Here is a 27,145-nt window from a genome sequence, read left to right on the forward strand (position 1 = left end):
ACTCTGACTCTGACTTTGGTTTGATCTGCTTTTTGTTTGTACATCATGATGAGCAGCAAAAGGTCAGAATGTGCAAAATGGCTTCAAGATTGATATGCTGTTAGTAACCCAGAAATGGCAAGACAGAAATTAATTTAAGGCAAGATTGCTGGTGAATACATCACACTCCATTGTAACAATTTCAGCATACCATCAAATAGGGCCAGTAAGCAACACTGGGGGATGATATCAGTGGTGCGAGTGCTGGCAATGCTATTGCACACCGTAAAAAAAACAACCCTAGTAAGTATGCTTGATTTGCTTATTTACACCATTTGTTCCTTTTGTTGATATTAATCAGCATTTGTTTAGCAATAAATGAGACTATGTTTGTTTTGTACTTTTTGTTATCTTCTGTATTCTACAGTGATTCACTGTTCACCAGTTTGGTTTCATGCAGTTCATCCTCCTACATTACCAAATGTCATTTTGGTGCGCCTTGTAGTTTCGCTTGTCAGTTGCTTACTATTCATATGCAGTGTGAACAAAAGATATTAAAACACTTTTCAACAAGCATTTTTAACAACCTTCATTGTCATCGTTGAGCATCCTTACTTCCTTAACAAGAGTTTACATTTAAAACTGCCGTGGACAACGAGCAGCCAACAGAGTGCCAAAGGATATGCTACCTCATCAGGTATATTTAAGTCTCCTGATTGCAATTTTGTGTCCGTAACACTACATCATCTCTGACCTTCATACAGGCATTGGATTCAGGAATTCTGGATGATGTTCAGGTTGCACCACAGCTTGTCAGACAGCTTGGACCAGCTCCGGGATCTGATCATGGAGCAGGGACAGGAGCATCTCTGCTCTCTTCTTGAGACTAAATGGATGTAAGTGTTAATGTGGGACCAGCTGTCAACTGATCAACATGACTCCCAGATCAGTCAGGACAAAGCTCAATTCAGTCACGATCACAAAAAACGCTGATAGAATTTGAAGGCACCCGTGTTAAAATAGCAGGCTGCAAGTGTGAAAACCATAAAACTAATTATTTGTTGAAGCCCTATTAGTGTTTTTGTCTTGGAGTCTGTATGGCATATTTGACCACTTCTCCTTGGAGAAGTGCTAATCTGGTCATCGCTTGTGAAAAACCCTCTTCAGGTCACCCCACAGATTTCTGTTTTTTTAAAAATGTAAATTATAATACGGGAAATTTATGGAAAACTATTTAAATGGGAGAGCGACTGGAAAGAAGGGCAAAATACTGGAGTTTCTCAGGGAAATGGGATGGTTGACAGGTATGCTGAAAGGTGAATTTCCTATTCAACTTTCAAGCAAATCTGAGATTTTGGACCAAACTGCCTGTTTTGACAAGACTTCTTCCTGTTAGTTGAAGACGTTTGACCTTTAATTCAAAAGGCTCCTTCAGTTCGGCCAATCACCAGTGACACCTGGTAGCAAAAGAAGCCTTTTGGATTAAAGTTGAAACTTCTTCAACTAACAAGAAGTCCAGTTGCCTTTGTGGGCTACCATGACTTATGTAACAAGTGCCAGCTGGTGCAGCTGGGTGAAAGTACATTGGTAAGCCTCACTCCCTGATACCCTAAGAGTTGCATTGAGCATCGTGTTGTTGGCTGGCTCCCTCGACTCTCATTCTGCAAGCCCGGGTGGAACGTGGGGCTGGCTGGACCAGACCGGTCACATTGGTGCCGTGACTGTGAGGTTTAGTTAACATAGCTTTTGGAATTGTGGCCAAAAATCAACCTTGATTTCCCTTCATCGTAACACATTGTTACACGTGATTTGGGAATTGTGATGATTTTTTTTTGCAACCCTTAGCCAGGTTTGGATAGTTTATTCAGTTTCTATAGCCACTTATACAGTTACTCATGAGTGAATTCTACGATGTCCGATGTCGTAGATCGGACATCGTCCTGTAGATGAGGCCCTCACCCTCACATGTTACTTTGTAGGGTTTCAATCATTGTCCTAGCTATACCACTTGAATCACTCTTGTTCACATAATAGTGATTGTGACCACATTTCATTTGGTCTAGAAACGAACGGGACTGGTCTTGGAAAGCCAGCCAGAAGATCAAAGCTAACAGCAGCAAAAAGAGGAAGGTCTCTCTTCTTTTTGACCACCTGGAGCCCATCGAACTGGCTGAGCATCTCACCTTCCTGGAGTTTAAATCATTCTGCAGAATATCAGTGGGTGCACGCTCGTATCAGCATAAAACACACTTCAATCTATATTTGACATGCTTCTTTGTGAGGCATAAGGTAGTATTTCCTCCCAAAGGAAATGCCTTGCAGGTTGTGTGCATTTCGTTACTGACTCTGTTCTCACGACCAGTTTGTAGACTATCAGAAATACATCCGCAACTGCTGCATGAAGGACATCCCCTTGATGGAACGTTCCATCGCCCTGTGTAACGGTGTCTCCCAGTGGGTTCAGCTGATGGTGCTGAGCAGGCCGACCGCTCAGCTGAGAGCTGAAGTTTTCACCAAGTTCATCCATGTGGCACAGGTGCAGCAGTAATCACTTATCCTATAGTTTAGGAATACCACAAACAAAAAGCTCTGTTTAAATTGCAGGCAAACTGAGACAGACAAACATAAAAATGTTGAATGTATGATAACACAAAACGTGGAACACGTACAAGTTGTTGAAAATGACACCATTATTATTTCTGTCCAAAACTGTCTGAAAACTGAAAAATGCACAATTGCACGTGCATGTTGAATGTCAAACCAAAACAACAATATTGGACCACAGCGTTTATGATACTTTTTTAGCAAAGTATACCGTACTTCAGCAAAGTTTACTGCACCCACCTGTGCACACTGTGGTGCACATGCTTGTGATGTTTCATCAGCAAAGTGGCATTGCCAACTATGTACTGGCATGCATATTGCAGCCTTTTCAGTCAGTTTTTGTAACAATGTCGTATGTACCTTTAAAAAATATGTCCTAATACATTGTTATTTAATAATTGGTTATTAAGGTTGCAAAATTCCCTGAAAATGTAAAAGTTGGAAAGCTTCCATAGCAATCAATTGAATCATATCTATGAATAAATCAATAAATAATACAGGACTTAAGTAAATCCTGGACTGACTGAGAAACCAGTTCAATGTGTTGTCTGCCTTTCGCCCAAAGTTAGCTGGGGTAGGCTCCATTTTCCCATGACCCTGGATAGGTGTAAGAAAATTAACAGATGGATGGAGGAATAAACTGTAATAAACAGTAAAATAAAAGTTGCGACATTGCTATAACAAGGAACTTACATTCAGTTGGAAAAAGCGCTATTGGTTGAACAGCCCTGTCTATCAATATAAAATAGAATAAAATAGGAGTTTTAGTCTCATTCTTGGAGAAACAATGAAAAGCATTTTATCGGTTCTCTGTTTAGCAGCATATTATAAAAGTATAAGCATACCAAACTATAAACACGGACAAAAACTACATACAAAACATATACAGGCACATTTCAATAAATTGCAATATCATGCAAAAGTTATTTCATATTAGGAGTCAGACTAAGAGCTTTTAAAGGCTCAGGAAGTTTTTGCATTTCATTTGCTGATTAGAGCACAAACCAGTAGTTTAATATTGAACTTTTTGGCACTTTTTCACATTTATGAGACATGAATTTGGTGTTTTTATTAGCTGCAAGCTATATCATCAAAACTATTAAGAAATTAAGAAATACATTTCTGAAATGGAAGAGCAAAAGCATTAATGCGATTGAATCTCTGTGGGAGCCGCTCAAACGGAAAAGCTGAAAGTGGAGAAAAAAACCCTTAAAATGTTCATTCTGTGTGTAGTGATTCTATTGAGAATATCAGAGTTTCACTTTTTGAATTGAACTACTGAAATAAATTTACTTTTCAATGATATTCTAATTTATTGAGCTGCACCTGTACATGTAATGTATTTGTACATTAGATTAGATATTTAGATATTATACTGTATATCTATAATATATTTGTCTTCATAATTTATTTAACTATCAAAAATGTATTTTCAATAAATATTAATGTATTCAACATAAATATTTTGCAGAACATTTGCATGCCTGTTATCTTATGACAAAATCCTCATGTTTGTATTTATGAACACAAATTAAAGTTAATTTTAGTTTAGTAAAATTAATTTTGTGTAAAATTCCATATCATCCGTCCCCAGCTAAACACCCCGTAAAATGTTTGCAGCAATGTTTTCATAACTTCTCCACTTCTTTGCAACCCTGAGCCAAAAAGTGTAACATTCCTGATGATTCTGATCAGTTACAACCGGAGTTGTTCTGCAAAGTGATGCACTGGTTCGTACCACTAAATCACCCGTCTGCTGCTGCTGCTGCAACTGCTGCAAGCACAAAGCCCGTGGGGTGTGGAGATGAATTTCACACCATAATTCTCTAGTGACAGCAGGAGTTAGAGAGCTGAGAAGAGACGGAAAAGCAAAAAAAAGTGAGAAAAGCAACAATGGAAGTGATTTATGTAACGGCATACTTTTGTGGATTATATAAACAGGGCTACCTGGACATTGCAAACTCTAACCACAATGATAAGCTATTGTTAAATTAATACCTCTCTATCTGAGCATTATTAGGTTTGTAATGGATCTCATCTTTATTGTGCCCACCAGGGTTTACACCTCATGCACAACTACAACACATTAATGGCAGTGGTGGGAGGGCTTTGTCACAGCTCCATATCCAGACTGAAGGACACCACCTCCCATGTACCCAATGAGGTCATTAAGGTAATATACGTGCACCTTTTAGAAATAGGTATTACTTATGGTAATGGTAATTTGTTTTGGACATGCTTTACAGATTACATTAAGAAACATCACGTTTAAGTTTGTTCAATTCAACATGTTCGAAAGGGAGTAGAAAGAGGCAGAGCTTATTGAATCCTACCCCTTTCTTCATATTAGATGTTTTAATATTTAATCTATTTTTATATCATTATATATGTTTATATTTGTCATTTATATAATTCATTCACATGATGTGTTTAATATTTTTACACTTACAATATTTCATTTGTCATTTCAAATGTGTTCACTTCCTGTACTTAAGTGTCATCATTTTTAAATTGAAGAGAAAAGAATAGAGAATGTGTAGCAATGGATATATAGCTTGTGCAGGAATGAGGAAAGGAAAATGTGTTGGGTAAAATAAAATACTAATAAGCAAATATGAGTACAAAAAAATAACACAAACTGACAGGATATAGCTTGGGAAAGGGATAAAAGAAATGAAGAAATAAATGTTATAATAAAGATAAAGAGCTGGACCTAGATTTCACTCGCCAGGTTGTGGGTCACCAGGGCCCTTCGCTGGAGTTGGGCCTGGAGATGGGGCATGATGGCGAGTGTTTGGTGGCCGAGCCTCCCTCCCATGATGGTGATCTCAAATGGGTTAGATGCAGCTTGAGCTGCTTGGACTTATTAATCGCCCCCCGGCTTGGTGCCTAAGTGTTGGAGTCATCCCCAGAGAACGAGAGGGTTACTTCCCTGCCCTTTCGGGTCAGAGAAAAGGTCATGACTCTCATTTGTAGCAAACAGCAGCTCAGAGCACCCAGCCTTCTTGGGGTCCATCAGGGGGGTGCTGGAGAGCATCCCCGCTCAGTGGCAATGCTCTGGGGGTGGACGAGTTTTGCTCTGAATTCCTTTAAGGCCGTGGATGTTGTGGGACTGTTTTGGTTGACACATTGCCTCAGCATCACATGGAAGTCATGAACATTACCTCTGGATTGGCAAACTGGGGTGGGGGTCCACCTTTTCAGCAAGGGTGACAAGAGGGTGTGTTCCAACTCACACTCCTCAGCCCATCTGCGAAAGTCTATTCCAGGGTTTGACCGTTGAACCTCAGCTACAATGTGTTTTTTGTCCTGTTCGAACACCGGACCAACTCGACACATTGCAAGGGTACCGCCGGGTACATGTGAGTTTGCACGCCGGACCTGTGTGTGCTTTGTGGACTAGGAAATGGGGTGGGTGATGCTCCGGGAGTACAGGGTGCGTGCTACCCTACCATTCGGTCCAACCAGAGTAGGAGCCTGGTTCGCATTCCCAGCAGTAAGTTGAGCCTGTTCATGGTGAATGTTGGGCATCACCAAGGCTGCCCTTTGTCACCGGTTCTGTTCGTAATCTTTATGGACAGAATTTCTTGGAATTGAGGATGTCCGGTTTGGGGGCCTTCAAACCTCATCTCTGCTATTTGCAGATGATGTGGTCCTGATGGCATCATAATGCTGTGATCTTCAGCGTTTACTGATGCGGTCCACAGCTGAGTGTGAAGCTTCTGGGATGAGACTCAGCACCTCAAAATCTGAGGCCAGGGTTCTCAGCCAGAAAAGGGTGGATTGCACACTTCAGGTTGGGAGTGAGGTCTTGCCCCGGGGGGGGGACATCAAATATCTGGGATCTTGTTCATGAGTGAGGGAAGGCTGGCGCATGAGATCTACAGGCAAAACAGCACAGTGTCTGCACTAATGCACGACCCGCATGAGCGGAAGAAAATGGATGGGTGGATGGATGGTAAAAAAAGATTTAATCATAAATAGAAATGAATAAATAATTGTTACATTAAAGACATTAAGATAAAAAAAATTATGTACAGTAATCTCTCATTTATCGTGATAGGTTCCAGACCTGACTGCGCTACGTGAATTTCTGCAAAATAGGATTTAATGTTAATAAACGGAATATTTTTGTAGTTAGACCATAGAAAACCTGTTTATCACCTTCTAAATACAATTTTTACCATTATTAGAGCCCCCTAGACATAGAAATAACACCCCTATAGTCACCTTTACACTCGTATTACCCAATAAAGTACATATAATCAGAGAAAATAAGCCATTTAAGACATAAGTAAGACTTAAGACTCAGCTAGAGTCTGGCCACAGTAGCCCATGTTATTATTATGGTGACTATAATGACTATTATGATTACTATTATTATCATTATGTTATTATTGCACCTGCTGTAAGATAAATAATTATAAAAATAACCGCAAAACAGCAATCATTTAATAATGAATACATTTTTGAAAAAACAGGATAGAGTGAGGAGAGGTGTTCAAACCGCAATGGAGCGAGGGACCACTGTACTGGACTAAAAATTTTGACAGAAACGCATAAGTAAACACTGGATATTGTATTCAGCAATAACTAACAGGTAATGATCAATGAATGCAACATATTGCTTGTTGAATGTTATTGTAGCTTCAAGTCTTAGTGTGTTGTGTCTTTTATATTCCTTGTACTCGAGATAATCTCATCTTCAATATTTGTCCAGTGTCAACCTATGAAGTGTATTAGTGCTTATTAAAGGTAAGTAAAATATCTCCCTTCTTCTTCTTAGGTGTTAAATGAAATGACAGATCTGCTGTCCTCCTGCAGAAACTTTGACAACTACAGACAAGCATTCAACAGGTATACAGGTTTTAAAATCCCAATCCTGGGGGTCCACCTCAAAGACCTAATTTCAGTCAACGAGGCCATGCCAGACTATGTGGAAGACAATAAAGTGAACGTTCAGAAGCTCCAGGCACTCTACAGTCACATTAACGAGCTGATCCAGCTCCAACAGATCCCACCCAAGCTGGACGCCAACAAAGACCTGGTCCATCTGCTGACGGTATAGTGTCCCCCACCCCCGAACGCTCTCTTGTGATTCACCATCTTGTACTTGTTCAACACACATGCAGATGACTGTGTTACAACATGTGGATTGTCTGCACTCATGTGGGTGTGATGAGAGTCTAGGAGTGTGTGTGGGTGACAAAGTGAGTGTGAACGCTGTACTTGTGTGTTATCCATGAATGACTGAATAAAGCAAGTCCTTGAAAATATGCTCTTCTCCCACGTGACCTGATTCCTGTCCATGCAGCTGTCCTTGGACCTTTACTACACCGAGGATGAAATCTATGAACTCTCTTACGCTCGGGAGCCCAGAAACTGTAAAGCCACTGTGAGTAATGGATGCACTTAATGCTTATAAGCCTATGCTGCATGCGTTCATGGTCACAACTTTAGGTACATCTTATCCAAGCAATACAGGAGCGCTATCGAACATTCTGCCTTAAAATATATAATGATGCTGGGAGCTAAATGTGGTTGGAATACTATATTAAAAAATATCTCTAAATTTGCATTCATGTGAAAATCCAATTTGTTGTAGTAGGACCTGGATGAAGAATACTCACAGGCATGCCGTAGTAGGATTTTTGTTACAGCTCTCTCTATTGGATGTCATGAGATTGTATATGGTTACCTAATGGTTGGTGAGTTTGAGTGTATAATGAAAAATGTATTCACATAATCTGAGCTCATGACCAGTTTCCTGTGAAACTACAACCTGTTGCGAGTTAGCTTAATTTAGCATTTAAAAAACACGATCAGCTAATTGTAAACTGTAAAAAAAAAAAAAAAAAAAAACATTTACCAACACCTGAAAGATGTGGCGGTGCCTTTTGTGTGGATTAAACAAAATCTAATCTAAGTCAAGTCAAAAGTCTAAGTAAGTATATTTTGAAAGTTGTTATTATACAGGGTCAGGCAAAATGATCTGACACATTTGTAGGTTAAATAAAAGGCAAATAAAGTAAAGAAACAAGAAAGTGTTTTTATTTTCGAAAAGTAAATATAATGCCATTCTCTTTCATTATGTTTTAAAAAATTAAATCAGTCAAATGGGATCCATTATTGTCCACACACTCAATGCAGATCCAGTAGCTCTGAAGTTGGTAACCCATAACAAGATCATGTTTCGAGCTGGTACAGGATCATGTCTACCAAGATTGAAGTGCAAACGGAACGCTCGTTGTGTTGCAGTTACAGATTCATTTGATTTGATGAACGTTTCCACAATGAAAGCGCGATGCTCACCAGTCCAATTCATGGCAGCAACTGAAAAAGAAACGAAAAACAATGGCATTATAAAGAAACAAAGCAAAATGGCATTATATGAAAAAAATGGCATTACATGTACTTTTCGAAAATAAGAACACTTTTTTGTTTGTTTACTTTATTTGCCTTTTATTTAACCTACAAATGTGTCAGTTGTAGTAGACGTTTGGAGGCAGATGTAATAAAAAATTCTATTTCTGATTATTTGATCAGAATTTTGATGATAATTATGTTTTTCTCATTAGGAATGTAATCATATCGTATGCTAACCCTATTTAGGAAAACAACTTTAGCTGCAAAAGAAGAAATCTGAATTTTTGTATGTAGCTGTTGTGATGACTACTCATGTTAAATTAGATTTTAAAAGATATAAATATATTTATTGTATACTGTATCCTCAAATAGTGGCCTCTGCTCTAATACCTCAGTTATTTGCTGTGTGTGTCTTAAATAACACACACTTGAATAAACATTTGTCCCCAAATAGATGTCTTCTAAAATAGCTGAAAAACATGCATTCTTACACCTCTCAAATCTGTCTCAAATAAACCTTCCACCTTCCACTCCTATTTTAGGAAATACAGTACATTCATAAAATAAGTGTCTGGCCCATTCTTGCCTTTCAACTATTCACGTCTTTCCCATTAGCCATCCACCCCCTCTAGACCTCCAGTTGTTGTGGACTGGGTATCAGGAGTGGCTCCTAAACCTGATCCCCGAACCATCAGCAAGCATGTGCAGAGAATGGTGGATGTAAGTCACATGGATTTGTTAACATGGGGATTTGTTTGACGGATCCTCACGGCAGCATTGTGCTGTTTATACATTTTTATGTTTACCTCTTCACAGTCTGTGTTTAAGAACTACGATCACGACGAGAACGGCTTCATTTCCCAAGAGGACTTTGAGAAAATTGCCGCCAGCTTCCCCTTCTCCTTCTGTGTCATGGACAAAGATAAGTGAGTGCTCGGCGGGTCACACACTCATGTGCAGCTGCAGGGGAGAAGCAAAGTGGTATTTGTAGTGATGAGTGCGGCAACAGGAAATGTGAAGTAGCTGCAAAACTAACCATAACCTCACCACTTTATATTCACTGTCTATTTTTTTGCATGCATACCCACTTACATTACACAGTGCTCGCAGACCACAGAAAAAGCATGCAATCCCATTAACCTGTAAAATAAATACAGTGTTTGCATATAATAATTTGTTTAATCCTATTATTCTCTTTGTGATGTGTTGGCAGAGAGGGTCTTGTCAGTAGAGATGAAATCACAGCGTATTTTATGCGGGCCAGTGTAATCTGCTCCAAACTGGGCCTTGGCTTTGTCCACAACTTTCAGGAGACAACATACATGAAGCCCACATTCTGTGACAACTGCTCAGGATTTGTAAGCAACACCACACACATGTACGCATGAAATACAGAAGTAAAACAAGAACATCTGTGCTTTAATGTCTGTATGTCTGCTTTCCACAATATGTTCTTCACAGCTGTGGGGTGTCATCAAGCAAGGGTACAGATGCAAAGGTGAGTGTTTAAATATTAGTCATGCGTTGGAGGGATTTTGGACAATGTACCAGCAACATTATGAGATTCAATACAAGAGCTGTATAAAATATTCTACCTTGACAGAGATCACCGCACGTTTTCAACGTGCATTGAAAAGGAACGGCTGTGTGGCTGCATCATCATGCTACAGCACCTATTATGCTGCAATGCTTGAGAGTTAAGACCAGTTTTATCTGACACTTCTTTTCCTGAGATAAACTCAAAGATCTAAAATGTTTTCTATGTACACAAAAGGCTCCTTCCTGAGCCACCACCTTATCGTGGTGGAAGAGTTTGCGTGATCCTTGGAGCGAAGTTGTCGTGGGCTTTCATGCCCCTGGTAGGGTCACCCATGACAAACAGGTCATAGGGCAGAGAGTGCCTCAACCAGAGAGAAAAGATTGGCTCAACAGACCCCAATGAGGAGTAAAAATAATGGCCCTAATTTTCCCTCGCCCGGACGCGGTTCACCGAGGCACTGGGAATGCCTGGGAATGCCTTGAGATCCGCCGGGAGGAGCTGGACGAAGTAGCGGAGGAGAGGGAAATCTGGGCTTCCCTGTTTAGGCTGCTAAACCCGCGACCTGACCTGGATAAGTGGAAGAAGATGGATGGATGAATGGATGTACACAAAAGGACTATCTCTCTCAAATATTGTTCATAAATCTGTGTTAGTGAGCACTTCTCTTTTTCCGAGATAATCCATCCACATAAATGTAGAATAGCCAGATTGATTATTGCACAAGTCTAACTTAGGCTGGCCACAACAAAAGGCCAATCAAAAATGTGCAGGGGGGGGGCAGTATCAGGTGTGATCACCATTTGCCTCACGCAGTGTAACACATCTCCTTCACATAGTGTTGATCAGGTTGTTGACTGTGGCCAGTGGAATGTTGGTCCACACCTCCTCAATGGCTCAATGGTTATTGGCAGGAACTGGAACATGCTGTTGTATACGCCGATCCAGAGCATCCCAAATATGTATGCTGACCATGCAAGAACTGGGATGTTTTCAGCTTCCAGGAATTGTGTACAGATCCTTAACAAGGATCAACAACAACAAGGAGCCGAGCATTATCATGCTGCAGCATTAGGTGATGGTTGTGGATGAATGGCACAACAATGGGCCTCACCCACACAACGCTGTCTGCTATATGCCCTCGAATGTGAGCATTTGCCCATTCAAGTCGGTTACGACGAGGAACTGGAGTCAGGTCGAGGCCCCAATGAGAATTAATGAACATACAGATGAGCTTCCCTGAGACAGTTTTTGACAGTCTGCAGAAATTGTTTGGTTATGCAAACCGATTGCTGCAGGAGCGAAGGAGTGAAGATGCTGGTTGTACTGGCAAATTCTCTGAAATGCCTTTGGAGACGGGGAAATGAACATTCAGTTCATGGGCAACAGTTCTGGTGGACATTCCTGCAGTCAGTATGCTTATTGTACGCTCCCTCAAAACTTTTGACATCTGTAGCATTGTGGTGTGTCATATAATTGCACATTTTGGAGTGGCCTTTTATTGTGATCAGCCCTAAGGCACACCTGCGTAATAACCATGTTGTTTAAGCAGTATCTTGATATGCCACACTTGATATGGATTGTCTCAGCAAATGTGAAGTGCTTACTAACACAGATTTGTGAACAGTATTTGAGAGAAATGCACTTTTTGTGTACATGGAAAAATGTTTAGGTCTTTGAATTCAGCTCATGAAAGATGGGATCACCTAATAAGCATTGAAAATAAAAGACAAATAAGAAATAAGAACACACACAAAACAGTGAAAACACATTTGTGGCCATCCAGACATGTTACACAGAATGGTCTCATATTTGATATGTCTTTTAGCCATAGTCTGACATTGGATTTAGATGAGCGGCATCTGTCACAGTCGCTAACAGATCTTGGCAATGCTGTTCCAGGTTTTATTATTAGTGTTTTATTAATTGTACAAGAAATGCTTTATGTGACATCAGATTAAATCCGGTGAAAATTAAAATAAAGTAAAACTACTTACCCTTTGGATTTTTTTTTATAGGTATTGCCTACTACCTACATATTGTATGGTGCTACAACAAACATAATGCATTAGACCACTACCCAATGTAAGGTCTATGCTGCTGTTGTCCTAAATTAACAGCACTGGTAATTATCAAAATCATTTTTTAGTCTTTTGCAATGGTTAAGATACCAGCATGTAGAAGCTTTTTAACTGAAACAATATTTTTAATGCAAAATATGTTTTCTATTATTATCGGTGAATTTTCACATGTCCAAGCGTTAGATTGTTCACCCACTAATAGGGAACATGAGCTGGGGTTAGACCGTCGTGAGACAGGTTAGTTTTACCCTACTTTTGATGTGTTGCTGCAATACCACAAAATCCAACAAAAATTAGTAAAGCACTTTATTATTTCATGATCCATATCAAATTATAGTTATTTACTTGCGTTTCTGAACAGTAAATGTGTTTTGCTAGTGTTAAAAAAAGCTATAGAGAAAGCACCAGATGTTTGAGGATGTTATCTGTTAGATCAGGGGCATATAACAATTTTCAAGAGTTGCATAGAGAAAAATTAGAGGATGCGTGGGCCACTTTGATTAATTTTGTACATTAAAGATGCTAAAATCTATGTCACTATATGCTAAGCTATCTGAACAAAACATCCACATCTTATTTTTGTGCTATGGGTGAAAAAGTAAATAAATGTAATATCTAATAATACATGTCATTAATAATGAATTCAGCCTATTTTTATAATATAATATGCCAAGGGCCAATAAAAAAAAAAAAACTAAAGAAGGACCCCGGGCCGCACTTTGGACACCCCTGATTTAGTTGCTCCCTAAGCTGAAGTCTTCAAGTCTTCAATTTTTTCAGAATTGTTTTTATTGAACTTGATCATAAACAATTGAAAGGTTCCCAGTGGAATATATTGTCATCTATGAGCATGCATTTCTAGTTAACAACAATATTTCTTATTGTGGATGGAGAAGTGCACTGCATCATACTGTCTAGATGTTTCTAATATATTGCACACAACTGCAATAATAGACATATTGTTACATTAGCACCTCTGGCAGTGTCAATCAAAAATGAGCATTATTATATATTTATAAAAGCAAAATTTGGATACAACTCCTGTATTAGATGTTACAGCTGTAGTAGTTAATGTATAATAAGCTTTCTGCACGTTGTGGGTGAAATCTACAGAAAATGAATTAACTAATACTCCTCGTTTGCACTGTCATCCAAAAGCATTTGTTCTTCAAAGTGTGCTTGCAAAGCTCTGAGAGTTGCATGTGCGGAACAAATTCAAAGAAGTTGGTTGTCGAGTTCCTGTTCTGACTTTGCTGTGCATTATCAGATTGCGGGATGAATTGCCACAAGCTGTGCAAGGACCAGGTGGCCTTTGAGTGTAAGAAAAACACCAAAGTGAACAATAACACCACCGACAGTCCCACGCCGAGCTCCACGCCTGTTACCACGGGAACTTCAGAGGGTGGGTCGGTACACTGCACACATCCACACTCACTCAATGTTTATCCAATCGTAATTACATTGCTCACTTACTATAACACGACCGCCATATCTACTGTACATCTCTATAGAAGGGGCCCTGTAGTGGTAGCACATACAGTTAAATAGACATTGCTATTTTTTGCCACAAATAAAGGTAAAATGTGGTTTGCTTGATTTCACTCTATAAGAAAACGAAGTGTCGAGTTCTTGCTTGCAATGGGTGGGTGGTTTTCCCCCTAGCTGCCTTTCATTTTCTGTAACCCTGAGGAGGCTGCCCACCTGCTCAAGAAATCCGCATTACTCAAGGATGCTGGAGAACATCTCCCTGTCATCACTTCATCATTTCAGTCATTTATTTTTAGCATAGGTGATGTTTTCAGTTTGTGTTATATGTAAAAATGACTTAGTACAGGTGTAAGCTTAGGTTTACGTGTTCAACAGTGAGCCTCGTCTCAAGCAATATAAAACGTCTCCCTGCACATTTTAAGGTCACTACAACGCCTTCATAAAATTCCATGAAATATAATCAAAAAATATTATTATATGCAAATATATTCTACAAATAATTATATTTATATTATATTATATTATATTATATTATATTATATTATATTATATTATATTATATTATATTAAATAACAAAATGAAATAATTATAATTATGAAATAATAAAATAATAATAAAAAATATTATTAAGAAACGTTTGATTGAGGGGCGCATATGGAAAAAATCTAAGAAAAAAATAAAATAACTTTGATATTTTTATATATTTTTACTTGGTAAAAAGGCTCAAAATGTTACTGTATATATACTGCATATTTAAAAATAAATAAAGGTGTTCTAATTAGTTATGAGTATCAACATGTAAACTTTTTCTCTTTACATTGTGCCTTTTTGCTCTAGTAGTCTAGTAGTAGTCTTTTTTTTTTTTTTGTATTTCTACAATGTTCCGCAGACCAATAAAAATGATCAAACCCCTCCTATAGCCCTTCATATCATAAGGAACCATATATGGTTTCTGAAACTTAAGTTGAACTGGACCATCATGTACCTGATGATGAGGCAGTTGAACCATGTGATTTCTCCCAGCCAATTAGTGAGGGCAGTCAAGTTCTAATTCAAAATTAAACCACTGTTAGTAATATCAATGTATTGTATTGTATTATTAATTTTATTTAATTTTTATATAGTTTTTTTTATGTCCAAAATGATCCAAACTCTTTTTTTAGGACAAGGCATATCCAATGTTCAAATTGTATAGTCTTTTGCCGCTTTCTTGGACCATTTCCAGTTAGAAGATACGCAATAAACTAATAAGAATTCACTTAATCATGTGACTATGCCCAGGTTCAGACGAATGTCCTTTCCAGTACCCGTCTGATGACAGCAAAGACTGGAGCCCAGACTCCCCAGTCACCTCACATTTGGGGCTAAACAGGGTCCACAGCGCCACCCAGACCGAGGGTCCTCCACTGTCCCCTGAAGCCGCTCGCTCTCATCTGGCCCTGCTTGTCCCTGCTCCTCCAACCTCCCCGACGTGTCCCAGCCCAGTGCTTCAGAGGAAACAGCGACATTGTGCCAAGTGGGAGAACCGAGCTTCTGTTGTGCAGAAACCCAGAGAGCCAGAAGAAGAATCAGTCACGGAAACCCTCCAATCAGTAAGTGTCGCACCTCTCTTGGTACTTGAATGCACCACACATATTGGTGCATTCAAGCACATTAATTTCCTGCATCTTTGGCAGGAGAACCAAAGGCTCCAGAAGGCCAACGAGACACTACACAGGAAGTTGAAGAAGGCCGAACGGGAGGTGGAAATGTTAAAGACGCTGCTGGAGAGGCACGCACTTCATCCTGTGGAGGAGGACGACTCCTCATAGATACATCAAGTATTGTACCTATCATGAGACGGGCATTTACGGTCTGGATCCATTTTACAATCCAGCTAGAATACATAGTGGAACCTCCAAAGTTCGACACCCCAAATTTGGATTTCAAACTACATTTTCCCGAACAAAAAATGCCTCAAACGTTAAACAAAACTATCATTATTTGTGATGTTATGTAAGATACCAGCAAGTTTCTTAGCTATGGAAACTTTTTCTTTGGCTTTGTTGTGATACCACTACAGAAAGGTAACAGTGATGGCAAAGAAGTTACATGTGATGACAACCGTACCAGAGCTACTAGTCGATCTTTGGGAGTTTGCCGGACGATTGCGAGAACATTTGAAAAAAATGTATTATCACATCTGTGCCCTCACCTCCCGGAGAGCGACCAACAGGCACATTTTGTCTACTGAACATACCCATATGCTATCCAGGCAGCAAGGAGCGAGCCCCAGCAAGGAGCCCAGTCCCCAAAACCCAGCCGGAGGTACACTAGTACACCGACTCGCCTCGTACACCGACTCGCCCCACTGCGCTAGCAAAAAGGTTGAGCGAGAGATAGAGAGTGACAGAGCACATGCAGCTATGTGCCTGCGCACACAGCAGTAATTATTGCCCGTTAATAGGGCTCAAAATCTGCCTTTGCTCCTTCAAAGTTAAGGCACAAGTATAACTCCATAGACGTGCACCTCCAAAAAAATCTTTGAGCCACATCGATGCCGCTCGTTAAGGGCTTTGACCAGCCCCTCTCTCCTCAATCTGCATTGCTCGCCCACTGTACTGAGCCAACAAGCCAAATAAGACTTTGTGTTTTGCTCACGAAGCCGATGCCACAAGCCCACCCCCGACCAAGAGCCACAAAAGTAGGGGTGTAGGGCTGCCCAAAGTGCGGCTCAGGGGCCATCTGCAGCCCATGGCTCATTTGTCATTGCATCACTGCAGAAACAAAATAAAATTTAAAAAACTGCCTTATGCTTACACAACAGTTTTTAATTCCAGTACCTATAAAACAAATAGCTGCTCTACAAAATAACTTCCTGTTCCCGCTCTCGTGGCGTCTGCCAGGCACCTTCAAAGGGTTCCAAACTTGGGAGTCAACCAGCGTCTTTGGAGGTTCCACTGTGCTGTATAATGGTCATAATGAAACTAAGACGTTTGATAAACATGGAATAGGACGTGCACGGCCAGTTACCGTATTTGGGAACTAATGAGGGTATTTACCAATCAAATGTGTCATTTTATGTTTGCATGTTGTTTGTCTTGTTAATTACCAACATAATAACGTTACAAACCAGTACAAGAGAAGTGTAAAGAAGCAGGAAAAAATACAACGGCGCCACTGAATCAAGTGCCACTATATAGAGTGAAAAACGACACAGATTGAACATGAAGATATATGAAAGAAGATATAGTATGTGTGTATTCATGTAATGATAACTGTAGTAGAATGGCTCTTGATGAAGTGTTTTTAAGTGCATCCTTTTCATGTTTGATGTGTCAAACACTACACACAGTTCATTACACATTTTTTTGTACATTGGTACTATTAGATATATTTTTGCTTCTGTGTAGCTTATTGATACTTTTCCTGTTTTAATGATCCACAGTCTTAAATGGAAGTGTGTGTGCGCGCGTGTGTGTGAGTAGGTATTGGCGTCCATCTTTTCTGTCAGTATAGTGAGCTTTTGTTTGAAAATAAATGCTGAGCGTTCCTAGTGAAAGCATCGCTTGTGTTATTGCTTGTTATCGCCAGGGGGCAGCAGAGTATTACAGCAGCCCTCACGGGCTACTTTTTTTTAATTCTGGTTGGGTAGAAAGTATAATCATAAAATGTATTTATTTTTTAAAATGATATTATGTTTGAAGCTTTTTTTTTTAGAAGAGTTAAATCATAGCCAATGTTAGTGTTTGTTTTGCCTGCAAGTGACATGTGAAGCATCCTTTATCCTTCTCAGATAAGGAGGCCTTTTTAGACAAACATGCACATTTCTACAGCTGGTATTCACTCTATAAGCAAAAGCTCTTACTAAGAGTCATTGTGTGTTTTCTCTTTGAGCGGTAATGTCTTGTTGAGCAGGGAGGATTGCCTCTGAGGCGTATAGCAGCGCCCCCTCAAGTGTAGCACTGGTGACAGCTCATTTAGTTTGATTTGAATGTCTATCCATCCATTTTCTGTACCACTTGTCCTCACCAGGGTCACGTGTATGGTGAAACTTATCCCAGCTGTCTTCAAGCGAGAGGCAGGGTACACACTGGACTGGTCGTTAGCCAATCGCAGGGCACATACAGACAAACTGTGAAACTTTGAATGTGAAACTGGGGAAATAACTCCCTGAGTCCATACACACTAATGGTGAATAATTTCCAATATGATGGTTGGCTGGCTGGGGGGGGAGGAAGGACAGGGAGATCTTTAAAAACATTTAAAAAGGCCTGTTACACCAAGCTGGAGGTGGGAATTTAGTGGTCCCACTGATGAATCAATCAGGTGAAAATCAATGTACAAGGTAATCCATTGTGGTGAGGTGTAGCCTGAAGGACTGTTATACATGAGCTAAATGATACATTGCATTGTGCAACTTTAGACGCTCAAGAGTATGCCTACAGAAAGAGACTGATGATTTATCATCCAGACATCAGTGTACATGTGGGAATTGGGCTGTTGTAAGATACCCATCAGTTAACTCAGTCTAATGAATGTGCTCTGAAAGTAATTAGGTGAAAATGCATGGAAAAAATGTCCCCCTATACACCAAAGTGACAAAAGTGCCTTGTACACACATTTGAACACAAAATAACAACGCTGCCTGAAGGATGCTACAAAGCGACACAGTCTCGATTATGACACGTGAGTTCATTAGCTTCTTAATGATGGCCGAAGGACCCGTGTGGGTACCGCACAGGGAAAAAAAAGTTAAAAATGAGGATTCTGTGAAGACATCTAAATGTTTTAATTAACCTTGTTGCTGCTGCTTCATAATGAGGCTTGGTCCATGTGTCAGAGTAGAGCCAGAGGAGGGGAAAGTGTGAGTTTGATTGCACAGGGGCGCAAAATTATGACTTCCATGATGGGTTATTAAATGCAAAACATTACATTTTTCATTCTGCACCTTCTGTAAATAAATGTGATTACATCAATAATTACGTTTAACCTTTAAAATGTTCCTTAATATCCTAACCCTGAGATAAAAACGTCAGCTTCCAAAACCGCTGTCAAAATATTATGCTGATATGCATTGAGTCGCCACCGTATGCTGCACCGGTGCGCTGCTCCCCCTCCGAACCCTCATGCTAACTTGACGTTGACATTATCCTCCAATGTAGGATCAACATTTGCAACAAAAGCGTTTGTTGTAATTATTACTGTAGATTAGATTCAGCTTCAGAACCCGGCCTTTTCGCTCTTCAATTGCTGTTTTTCTCACGCGACAAAGGAAGCAAACAAGCTAAATAACTCACGCACAGATTCTAAATTGTAAAACGTATATATAATCACCATTAATGTACGAATGAAGCACTGGTGGAGAGTTATAGAGAAAGCCAAGTGTAAACTGAATAAAAGCTGTAGGATCACATTTGAGTTGATTGACAGAGAAGACTGTTTTGGCTTATGCTTGCCAAGAAGTTGCACAATATGACACTGCCAAGAAACAGGACGTGTTTGCAATCTTAGAGCAAGTAAGACAAAGAGAATGCAGAGAAAATACTGAAAAAATGCAAGAGTGCTTGAGCTGCTGTATGCCAAAGTGCGCTGCAAGTACACACACATCACCAGATGAAGGAAGGTCTCATGCAAAGAAATGTGGTGAAGGAACAGACGCAGTGAGGATAGAAGGAAAAGGGCAGATGGGAGTTTTCTCCCTACTGAGACTTTCTCAAGAAGGCAGAGCAATACTGAATAAAACCAAGTGTGGGTTTCTTTGCCAATATCTGGTGAAGCACAACTCAAACCCCCCCAAACAGCATTATGACCACATTTATAGTAACATGGAGCTGCTGTGGTGGACAAGAGCTTCTGGTTTTTTCCCATTTCAATCAAGAAACTTCATAAAAAACTATGATGTTATTTACTTATTGTTTTATTATCGTTTTTATAGTAATCCATTATGGGGGAAGGCACCATACTATATTTGGTAAGTTAACGTTTGTAAAGAAAGTCAATGAGCATTACCCCTAACTGCTTTGCACTTCGAATTTTGTGGCTTCTCTCAATCACGGTTTTTTCAAAAACATAATAAATAATGCGGCTTGAATACATTGAACACAGCCTACTATTAGTCAGAAAACATGCACATTTAAGCATTTTTTTACCCAAACTACAAATTTACAAGTAAAAAAAAAAAGCTAAATGAACTAAAATAAAAATATAACATTCAGAAGAAGCATTTCAAAAGGCGGTGGCATGATATGTAGTATCCTACACTGGCCTCTAGGGGTGTTGGAAATAATCGATTCTTAGATGCATCGCGATGCGGACATCGACAATTATTAATCCATTCATAAATGTCAATCATTGATGCTGACGGAATAAAAAAAAACGTGACGGAAGTCGGAAGTGCCTCCTGGACAATTTATTGTAGTGCACCTAAGGGTAAGACACAAGCGAGCGTCTGGAAGCACTTTGGATTTGGTAAAAATGAGCTGGACAAGAGCCAGACAACATGCAAGCTTAAAATATTTTGGTAACACAACAAATATGAGAAACCACCTAGCACCCGAACCAGGAGGAAAAACAGCCAGCTGAAGTTGCTGCCAACCAGAGAACCATCGAGCAGGTACTTTTATTGTGAAGGATTTGTGGCCGTATTCGGTTGTTGAGAAGCAGGGCTTTTGTGCTTTGTTGCGCACTTCGGAACCCAGATACAAAGTCTCATCGCAACGTTATTTCACTGACACTGCAATTGTGAATAAGGGCAGCCTAGTTTTTTTGGTTATTCATAATATACTGACGTCTGCAAGCATTATTCTTGTATGAGAGCCGCTGGTACAGAAATCAATTTTTTGTATGAAAGTTGTTTTTGACTTTGCAATACACTCAAAAAAACCCCTAAAAAACACTTTAGCGATGCTATGCTCAGGATTTTAGTTTGAATTCAGAAGTCTTTTATTTATTTGTGAATAATGGCATATTTTTTTATGTTGGTTACTCAGAATATGCTGAAGTTTGTTCATTTTATACATGCTGCTACTGGTGCACTTTACTTTTCCTGCTGGTTCTGTGCAATGGGAAATATGTTGGTAGATGTAACCTTCCAATTATTAAAAGATAATGGAAGTCAATTAATCTGTTTCATAATTGTGGATCATTACAAATAGGTTTTGTTTTGGTAGTACACAGTGAGTAAAATGAAATTGTATATAGAAAAAAATTACGCATGAAAAAATTGACAAACTATTGATCACCAAAAAGATGCATCGATAATCATTTTATCATCGCATTGCAGGCCTCCGAATTGTAATCGCATCGAATCGTGAGGTGGCCAGAGATTCCCACCCTTACTGGCCACAAGGTGTCAGTAATGTTACTGTAATATTCGGTGAGACACACATGTATCAGACTTGATCGCCGGAGCAACAGACTTTTATTGCAAGTTTGAATTGTCTCCCAGCAGGCACAATAATTCTTAACACGAGCTACTATTGCGGTCATAAACCAAGCCAAGCTAAAATCAGGGTGTACCGTTTTCCTGGTAGGCCAATCAAAAATAGGCCAATTGACAGGCGTTTATTTATTTACATATTTATTGCTGCGCCTTGTTTTGGTAACCATGGTAACTTAATCTCCCAGGCTGGTCCGGGAACATGCAGACGCAACATGCAGAAGCAAAAAGCCCAGGGCCAAATTTTTGTCCCAGTCCATCCCTGGCCAAAACACAACTCTGAACCTCTGACGTCACTTCCTGTCCACGCCACCGGAACTCATTTACAGCACCATACACAAGTACAAGTCTTGTGCGGAGCTGTCAAATGCTCGACCTCTGGTATGCAGAGACAGAGGCTACATGCAAATAAAAGCCCTTCATTAGGCACCAGCAGGTGCCACAGGTGTGACAAATAAAACTGACAAGTACAAAAAACAGTAAGCAAAATACAACAGAATGTCTTGGTGACAGCGAGGAGGAGAACCAAACAAAGGCAATAAACCAGCAAAGTCAGATTGACTACTCTGGGCTAAAATAGCCGCCGATTGTTCATTGCCACCAACTGTGACACACTGCCACACCGGTGTCAAGCACCTGCACCTCACACCCAGCAGAAAGTACAACAAAATAAGGGTGCAGGACAGGAAGTAATATTTCTTGTACTGTGGGGCATGACAAAGTGGCTTATTTTCTGTTATTATGTCTACTACATTGGGTTAATGTGTAGTGTAAATGTGACTGTAGGAGTGTTGTTTCATATGTAGAGTGCTCTAATAATGTTAAAAAACTGTATTTAGAAGGTCATAAACAGGTGTTCTGTGCTCTAAATATGAAAATATTTATTCTGGTCTGGAACCACTTAACCGAAATAAACAAGGGGTTACTGTATATCAAAAATAATAATAAATAATTTTTAAAAACTACACATTTCAGAGCACATTATTTAAAAACGAGACCGAATGTGGTAAGTATGTATAAAATGAATTATAGTTAAATATCCAAATTATACACAATAAAAAGAACCACAAATTTATGTAGCAATATTTTTTATTACGCGTGTCACCAGATAAGACAATACACGTGATTGGTTCTACAAGAATGAGATGAGACGACATTTTTCCATTATTTTTAAGAAAAGTACAATGAAAAAATATAAAAAATATATGACAATAGTATATTGTCCATCCATCCATTCTATACCGCTTCTCCTCATTAGGGTCACGGGGGCATGCTGGAGCCAATCCCAGCTGACTTCGGGCGACAGGCGGGTACACCCTGGACTGGTCGCCAGCCAATCGCAGGGCACATATAGACACACAACCATTCACCAAGGGAGAATCGAACAGTCTGGAGAATCCCGATCTCCAGACTGTTAATGTGTTGGCCAACGTGCTAACCACTAGACCACCGTGCGGCCCAATAGTATATTGTATTCAAGTAATTTAGTTTTCTACTAGTTTACTACACTCTTCTGCACTCTGTGCTATGCTACCGGCCCCGCATCCACCTGCTGAGACAAAGAGACTGTATGAGTGATAAAAGGGCTCACCCCCTTCATGCCGTTGTTCTGTGGAACAAATACACCAAGGTGCTGAAAGCAATGCACAGAGTAAACCCTCTCCCTGCCTGTTTGGAGGCAGGAGACAAGGAAACCAGACACACATGCACATGGCAATATATTGAGGCCGGCAAAATGATCGAGTTCATTTTCATTTGTTGTGTGATTGATTAATAAATGAATTCTTTTTCCAGGCCTAGTCCCCACGAGACATTTTTTTTTCTGAACAAAAAATCTTGTCATGTTTTAATCTGGTGAGATCTTGTGATGAAAGATCTTGTGACGCCCCTATTATTTATGGATACAGTACAAGTGCGACCAAAAAAAATAATAAGAATGAAACTGTACAGACATCAGATGCAAGTAAAATCATCTGATTGAAATCGCAGCTTATTTTTGATAGCTGCCCACAACCCACCAGTTGAGAACGACTGCTTTAGAGCATTATTCATGTTGAACTGAGCTCTTCTGCTTGTCAGCCTTGAGACAATAATGCTGTGAAAGTGTGAAGCGTGTACATTTCCTCACTCCATCACCTCTCCATCAGCACCGGCTGTTAAAGCCACGGGACCTAAATGGAGGACATCAAGGCTGTTTAAAGTGTCTGCTGGCTGCTGTTGGCTCGACACCCTCTGCTGCTTTCTGCAATGACCCCAGCCATTCAGAACGTACAATCTGAATAGCTCTCAGGCTGAAGCGCCCGAGGATACAAAGACGAAGGTGCTGGTCCTAAGCATAGATATCACTCTTTGCAAGGTGCTGTTGATACATGCTGTAAAAAGGGCACAAGAGGTCCCATCATCACTCTTGAGGCGTCAGTTCCCTCAGAAAGGTCAGGAAAAAAGTGCACAGGAGACGCTGTACAGTTATAGCATAAAAAAGCAATGTGGAATTCCTTACTTTTCTTTGCAAACTGCAACAGGCAAATAATGAAAAACAAATAGAATTTAAGGGCGAGTTGAACATCATTTCCATATTTAACAAGGATCACCTTGACAAGCTCTGGAGTCGTTAGTGTAATGGGTGAGCGTAGATTTGGGTTAATTGGAGGGAAATTAAGCACATAACACACAAATATCCACCATCTGTAAGCACCTGACCAGATGGGTGAAGAGTTGAATGTGATATGTTATTTAATGACGCCCCTACCCTTCAGGCGTCCTTGGACGGACGCTGTTAACGTCCTCTCCGCCACCTTCATGAGACAGATAAAACGAAAACACATTATCACTGAATGAGACAGTGAAGCCTTTTCTTGAGAAAATTTAGTGGGACTTGACCCAAATTAACCGAGAGGAGCTCTGATGTCAAGCAGCATTCTCATGCATTTTTCAGACAAAATTTCAGATATTTCCATTTTGGGGAATTCAGCGATATTTTTGAGTCAGAAGGTCTTTGTTCTTTGTAACAATAGAGAACAGCAATACAAGATACAAAATAGACATGCATGTCTGCAGACAATGTATTGCATCCTTTGTATTTTCTCATGTATTTCAATGCAAAGTGGATGAAAGTACAAAAGCATTGATTCTCAATTGGTGCGTCGGTCTTTGCCAAAAAAAAAATAATGTAATGGCTCTGCTAAATAGCTAGATGCAGTATCTGCTGGCGGACAGCGGAGGGAACTCCCACTACCAGGTACAGTATGACGGTACTGGGAGGCATTTCATGCCCAATTCAGGCCAGGGATCGGCAACCTTACCATCAAAGGAGCCATTTTGCCTCCTCTTCTAGTAAATGACAATATAGGGAGTTAAAATCATGCCAAAACCTCACAAATACACAAAACACATTTTACTCATGCCCAACGATCAACAAACGTGTATGACCTTTAATAGAGTTAAAATTGTCACGATTACGGGCCATTTCTCAGAAAGTTCACTGGCTTTTGTGTGTAAAACAGAGTGGTTTGTGCGTGGAACTGCAAGGCGAAAGATTAGTGACAAAAGTCACGTGACGGAGGTAAGATTATGACAATAGTCACGTGACAGTTTTTCATAGTTGTACAATTGTTTTTTGTTCTTGAAGTATATTTTTTTTGTATACTTGAAGGATTTTTGAAGGATATTTGAAGAAATATGTTCCTTTGTATGTGTAAAACATGCTGTATTTGTTTCTGAAGCAGGATGTATTTGTGTGTTTGTGAAGTTTTGGCATGATTTTAACTCCATATGTTGTTACTTACTAGAAGAGGAGGCGAGATGGCTCTTTTGATGGTAAGGTTGCCGATCCCTGGCCTGAATTGGGCATGAAACGCCTCCCAGCACTGAGTTCGTCAATTGTTAGGTGTGAGTAAACCATGTTTTGTGTGTTTGTAAGGTTTGGCATGATTTTAACTCCATAAAAATAGTCTGGAGCCGCAATAAATAAGACATTTGAGAAGTCTGTGTTAAAAAATTTCTGTGATTTATGTCACCGCTTGTCATTGACGGGTGATGATACTATAAAATTAATACTAACATTGGTCCATTGAGCTGTATTATAAATGTATTTTCTTTCTTTCTTTCTTTTTTTTAACATTTTGTTAAGTAAAAATCACTGAATTTGCTCAATTCCTTATGAAATACAATCTCTTCTCGGCTTAGTGCGCAAGCCTTGCCTACCATCTGAGTGCACTGAGTTGGATCATGGCGCCTGCCAGTTTCTCTTTGTTAATATCATGTTCCAGAAACATTTATTATACACCATAACTTTAATGTAAGTGTGACATCATTATTATTGCTTATCTTGCTTGCTTAAGACTCATGCCAGCACAGCGTTGAGCCCACCAGGGTCACCAGACGTCTCCAGCTTGCACGGTTTTGGCAGCAAGCGGGGCCTCCTCCACGGAGGAGGTCTTGGTTGACTAGGTTGGGCCAGCTGGTATGTGGTTGCCAACAAGGACTTTTCCAGCCCGCTGTTGGCGGATCAAACACCATACTGTAACGACTCGAGTGGCGGGTGGTCAGTGGGACAGCGGGGGATGTTTCCTAGCCAGTGAACACGGCACCGGGCAATGACACAGAGGAAGGGAAGGGGAAGCTCCTCAATGAAGACGTAGTCGTACCACTACACACCCTCAATGGTTCACGGGTGCGGGACTCGAAGCTATGAATCCTGGAAGCTGAGGTCCTGCAAAGTGGCCGGGTCTCTGCCCCACAAAGGAGCACTGGCAAGATGGCGGCGTTGTAGACCCGGAGCTTGATGTCATGCCGTCTCCATAGTGGTGTCTAGAGACTTTTCATGACTGGCTTCATCCTGAAGCGGCGGGGGCGTGTGTGAGGTAGGAGGTGCATGTCACTGCCCTCCTTCCATAAAGCATTTTTTTTGACAGCAGCAACACCAGCTGATGCAACATATTTGTATGGTCTGCTGAATGAATGCATGAAATTGACAAACTGGAGGATGATATATTCAAGCTCACAAGGAGGTGATCAGACTTTTACAACAAAGTATCTGAACTTTTTCTAGAGAAGGAAAGGCTGCATGTACTTCACATACAGATAAAAGGTAAGAACACATTTTTTTTAGTTAATAAAAATAATTACAAATGGAACAAAGAAGTATTTAAAAACTTGTTTTAAACCAAAGTGAATTATTCTCTTCTTTTTCTTGTTAGCTTCTTAGTGAGCAGTCAGTGTTGACATTAATAAAAGTCCTAGGGGGTCAGTGCCTCACCAGCCATGAACCTCAACGCACCGCACTGGAACCACATGATAAACCTTATGTATCGTGAAGCACGTTTGGTGACTAAAATATTAGCAAATGAACCATATTTAAATATGCATATTGCTTGAATATGCATATTTATTAAATAGGCTGTGTTCAACCACAAAGGAGAATGATTTACTCATAATATATACTTTTCAAAAACCCTGATAGAGTGGAGCCGCAAAATTCAAACCGCGATGTGGCGAGGGTCAACTGTTTTCAGAAAATAAAAAATTAAAAATACTAATGAGTAGAAAAACGGTAAATTCTAAATACCACTTTAAAAAATCCCAAGTTGATTAGGCCTGTCAAAACACTTTATTATTACCAGCAAGTGATATTTTCCCCTTCGCTGCCAAGTTAGGAAACTTGCTCTGTT

The 27,145-nt window shown here is 39.9% G+C and overlaps 1 protein-coding gene across 3 annotated transcripts in view; it reads left to right on the forward strand.

The window, feature by feature from the left end:
- LOC129192384 (RAS guanyl-releasing protein 1-like) overlaps window positions 1-23,253 on the forward strand; it is a 37,052-nt gene extending 13,799 nt beyond the window's left edge. For 2 of the 3 annotated variants that reach the window (XM_054796375.1, XM_054796374.1), the window contains 14 exons: window positions 614-676; window positions 744-875; window positions 2,043-2,196; window positions 2,342-2,515; window positions 4,640-4,756; window positions 7,370-7,645; window positions 7,898-7,978; window positions 9,565-9,669; window positions 9,766-9,875; window positions 10,163-10,307; window positions 10,411-10,447; window positions 13,835-13,969; window positions 15,338-15,648; window positions 15,733-23,252. In XM_054796375.1, coding sequence (XP_054652350.1) covers window positions 614-676; window positions 744-875; window positions 2,043-2,196; window positions 2,342-2,515; window positions 4,640-4,756; window positions 7,370-7,645; window positions 7,898-7,978; window positions 9,565-9,669; window positions 9,766-9,875; window positions 10,163-10,307; window positions 10,411-10,447; window positions 13,835-13,969; window positions 15,338-15,648; window positions 15,733-15,867 — 1,975 coding nt within the window. In that variant the 3' untranslated portion in view covers window positions 15,868-23,252. Of the gene's footprint in view, window positions 1-613; window positions 677-743; window positions 876-2,042; window positions 2,197-2,341; window positions 2,516-4,639; window positions 4,757-7,369; window positions 7,646-7,897; window positions 7,979-9,564; window positions 9,670-9,765; window positions 9,876-10,162; window positions 10,308-10,410; window positions 10,448-13,834; window positions 13,970-15,337; window positions 15,649-15,732 lie in introns of all 3 variants that reach the window. The other variant, XM_054796376.1, reaches the window with a different exon arrangement.
- The last annotated feature ends 3,892 nt before the right edge of the window (window positions 23,254-27,145 follow it).

The sequence above is a fragment of the Dunckerocampus dactyliophorus genome, chromosome 13, assembly GCF_027744805.1.
Source record: "Dunckerocampus dactyliophorus isolate RoL2022-P2 chromosome 13, RoL_Ddac_1.1, whole genome shotgun sequence".
NCBI classification, from domain to species: domain Eukaryota; kingdom Metazoa; phylum Chordata; class Actinopteri; order Syngnathiformes; family Syngnathidae; genus Dunckerocampus; species Dunckerocampus dactyliophorus.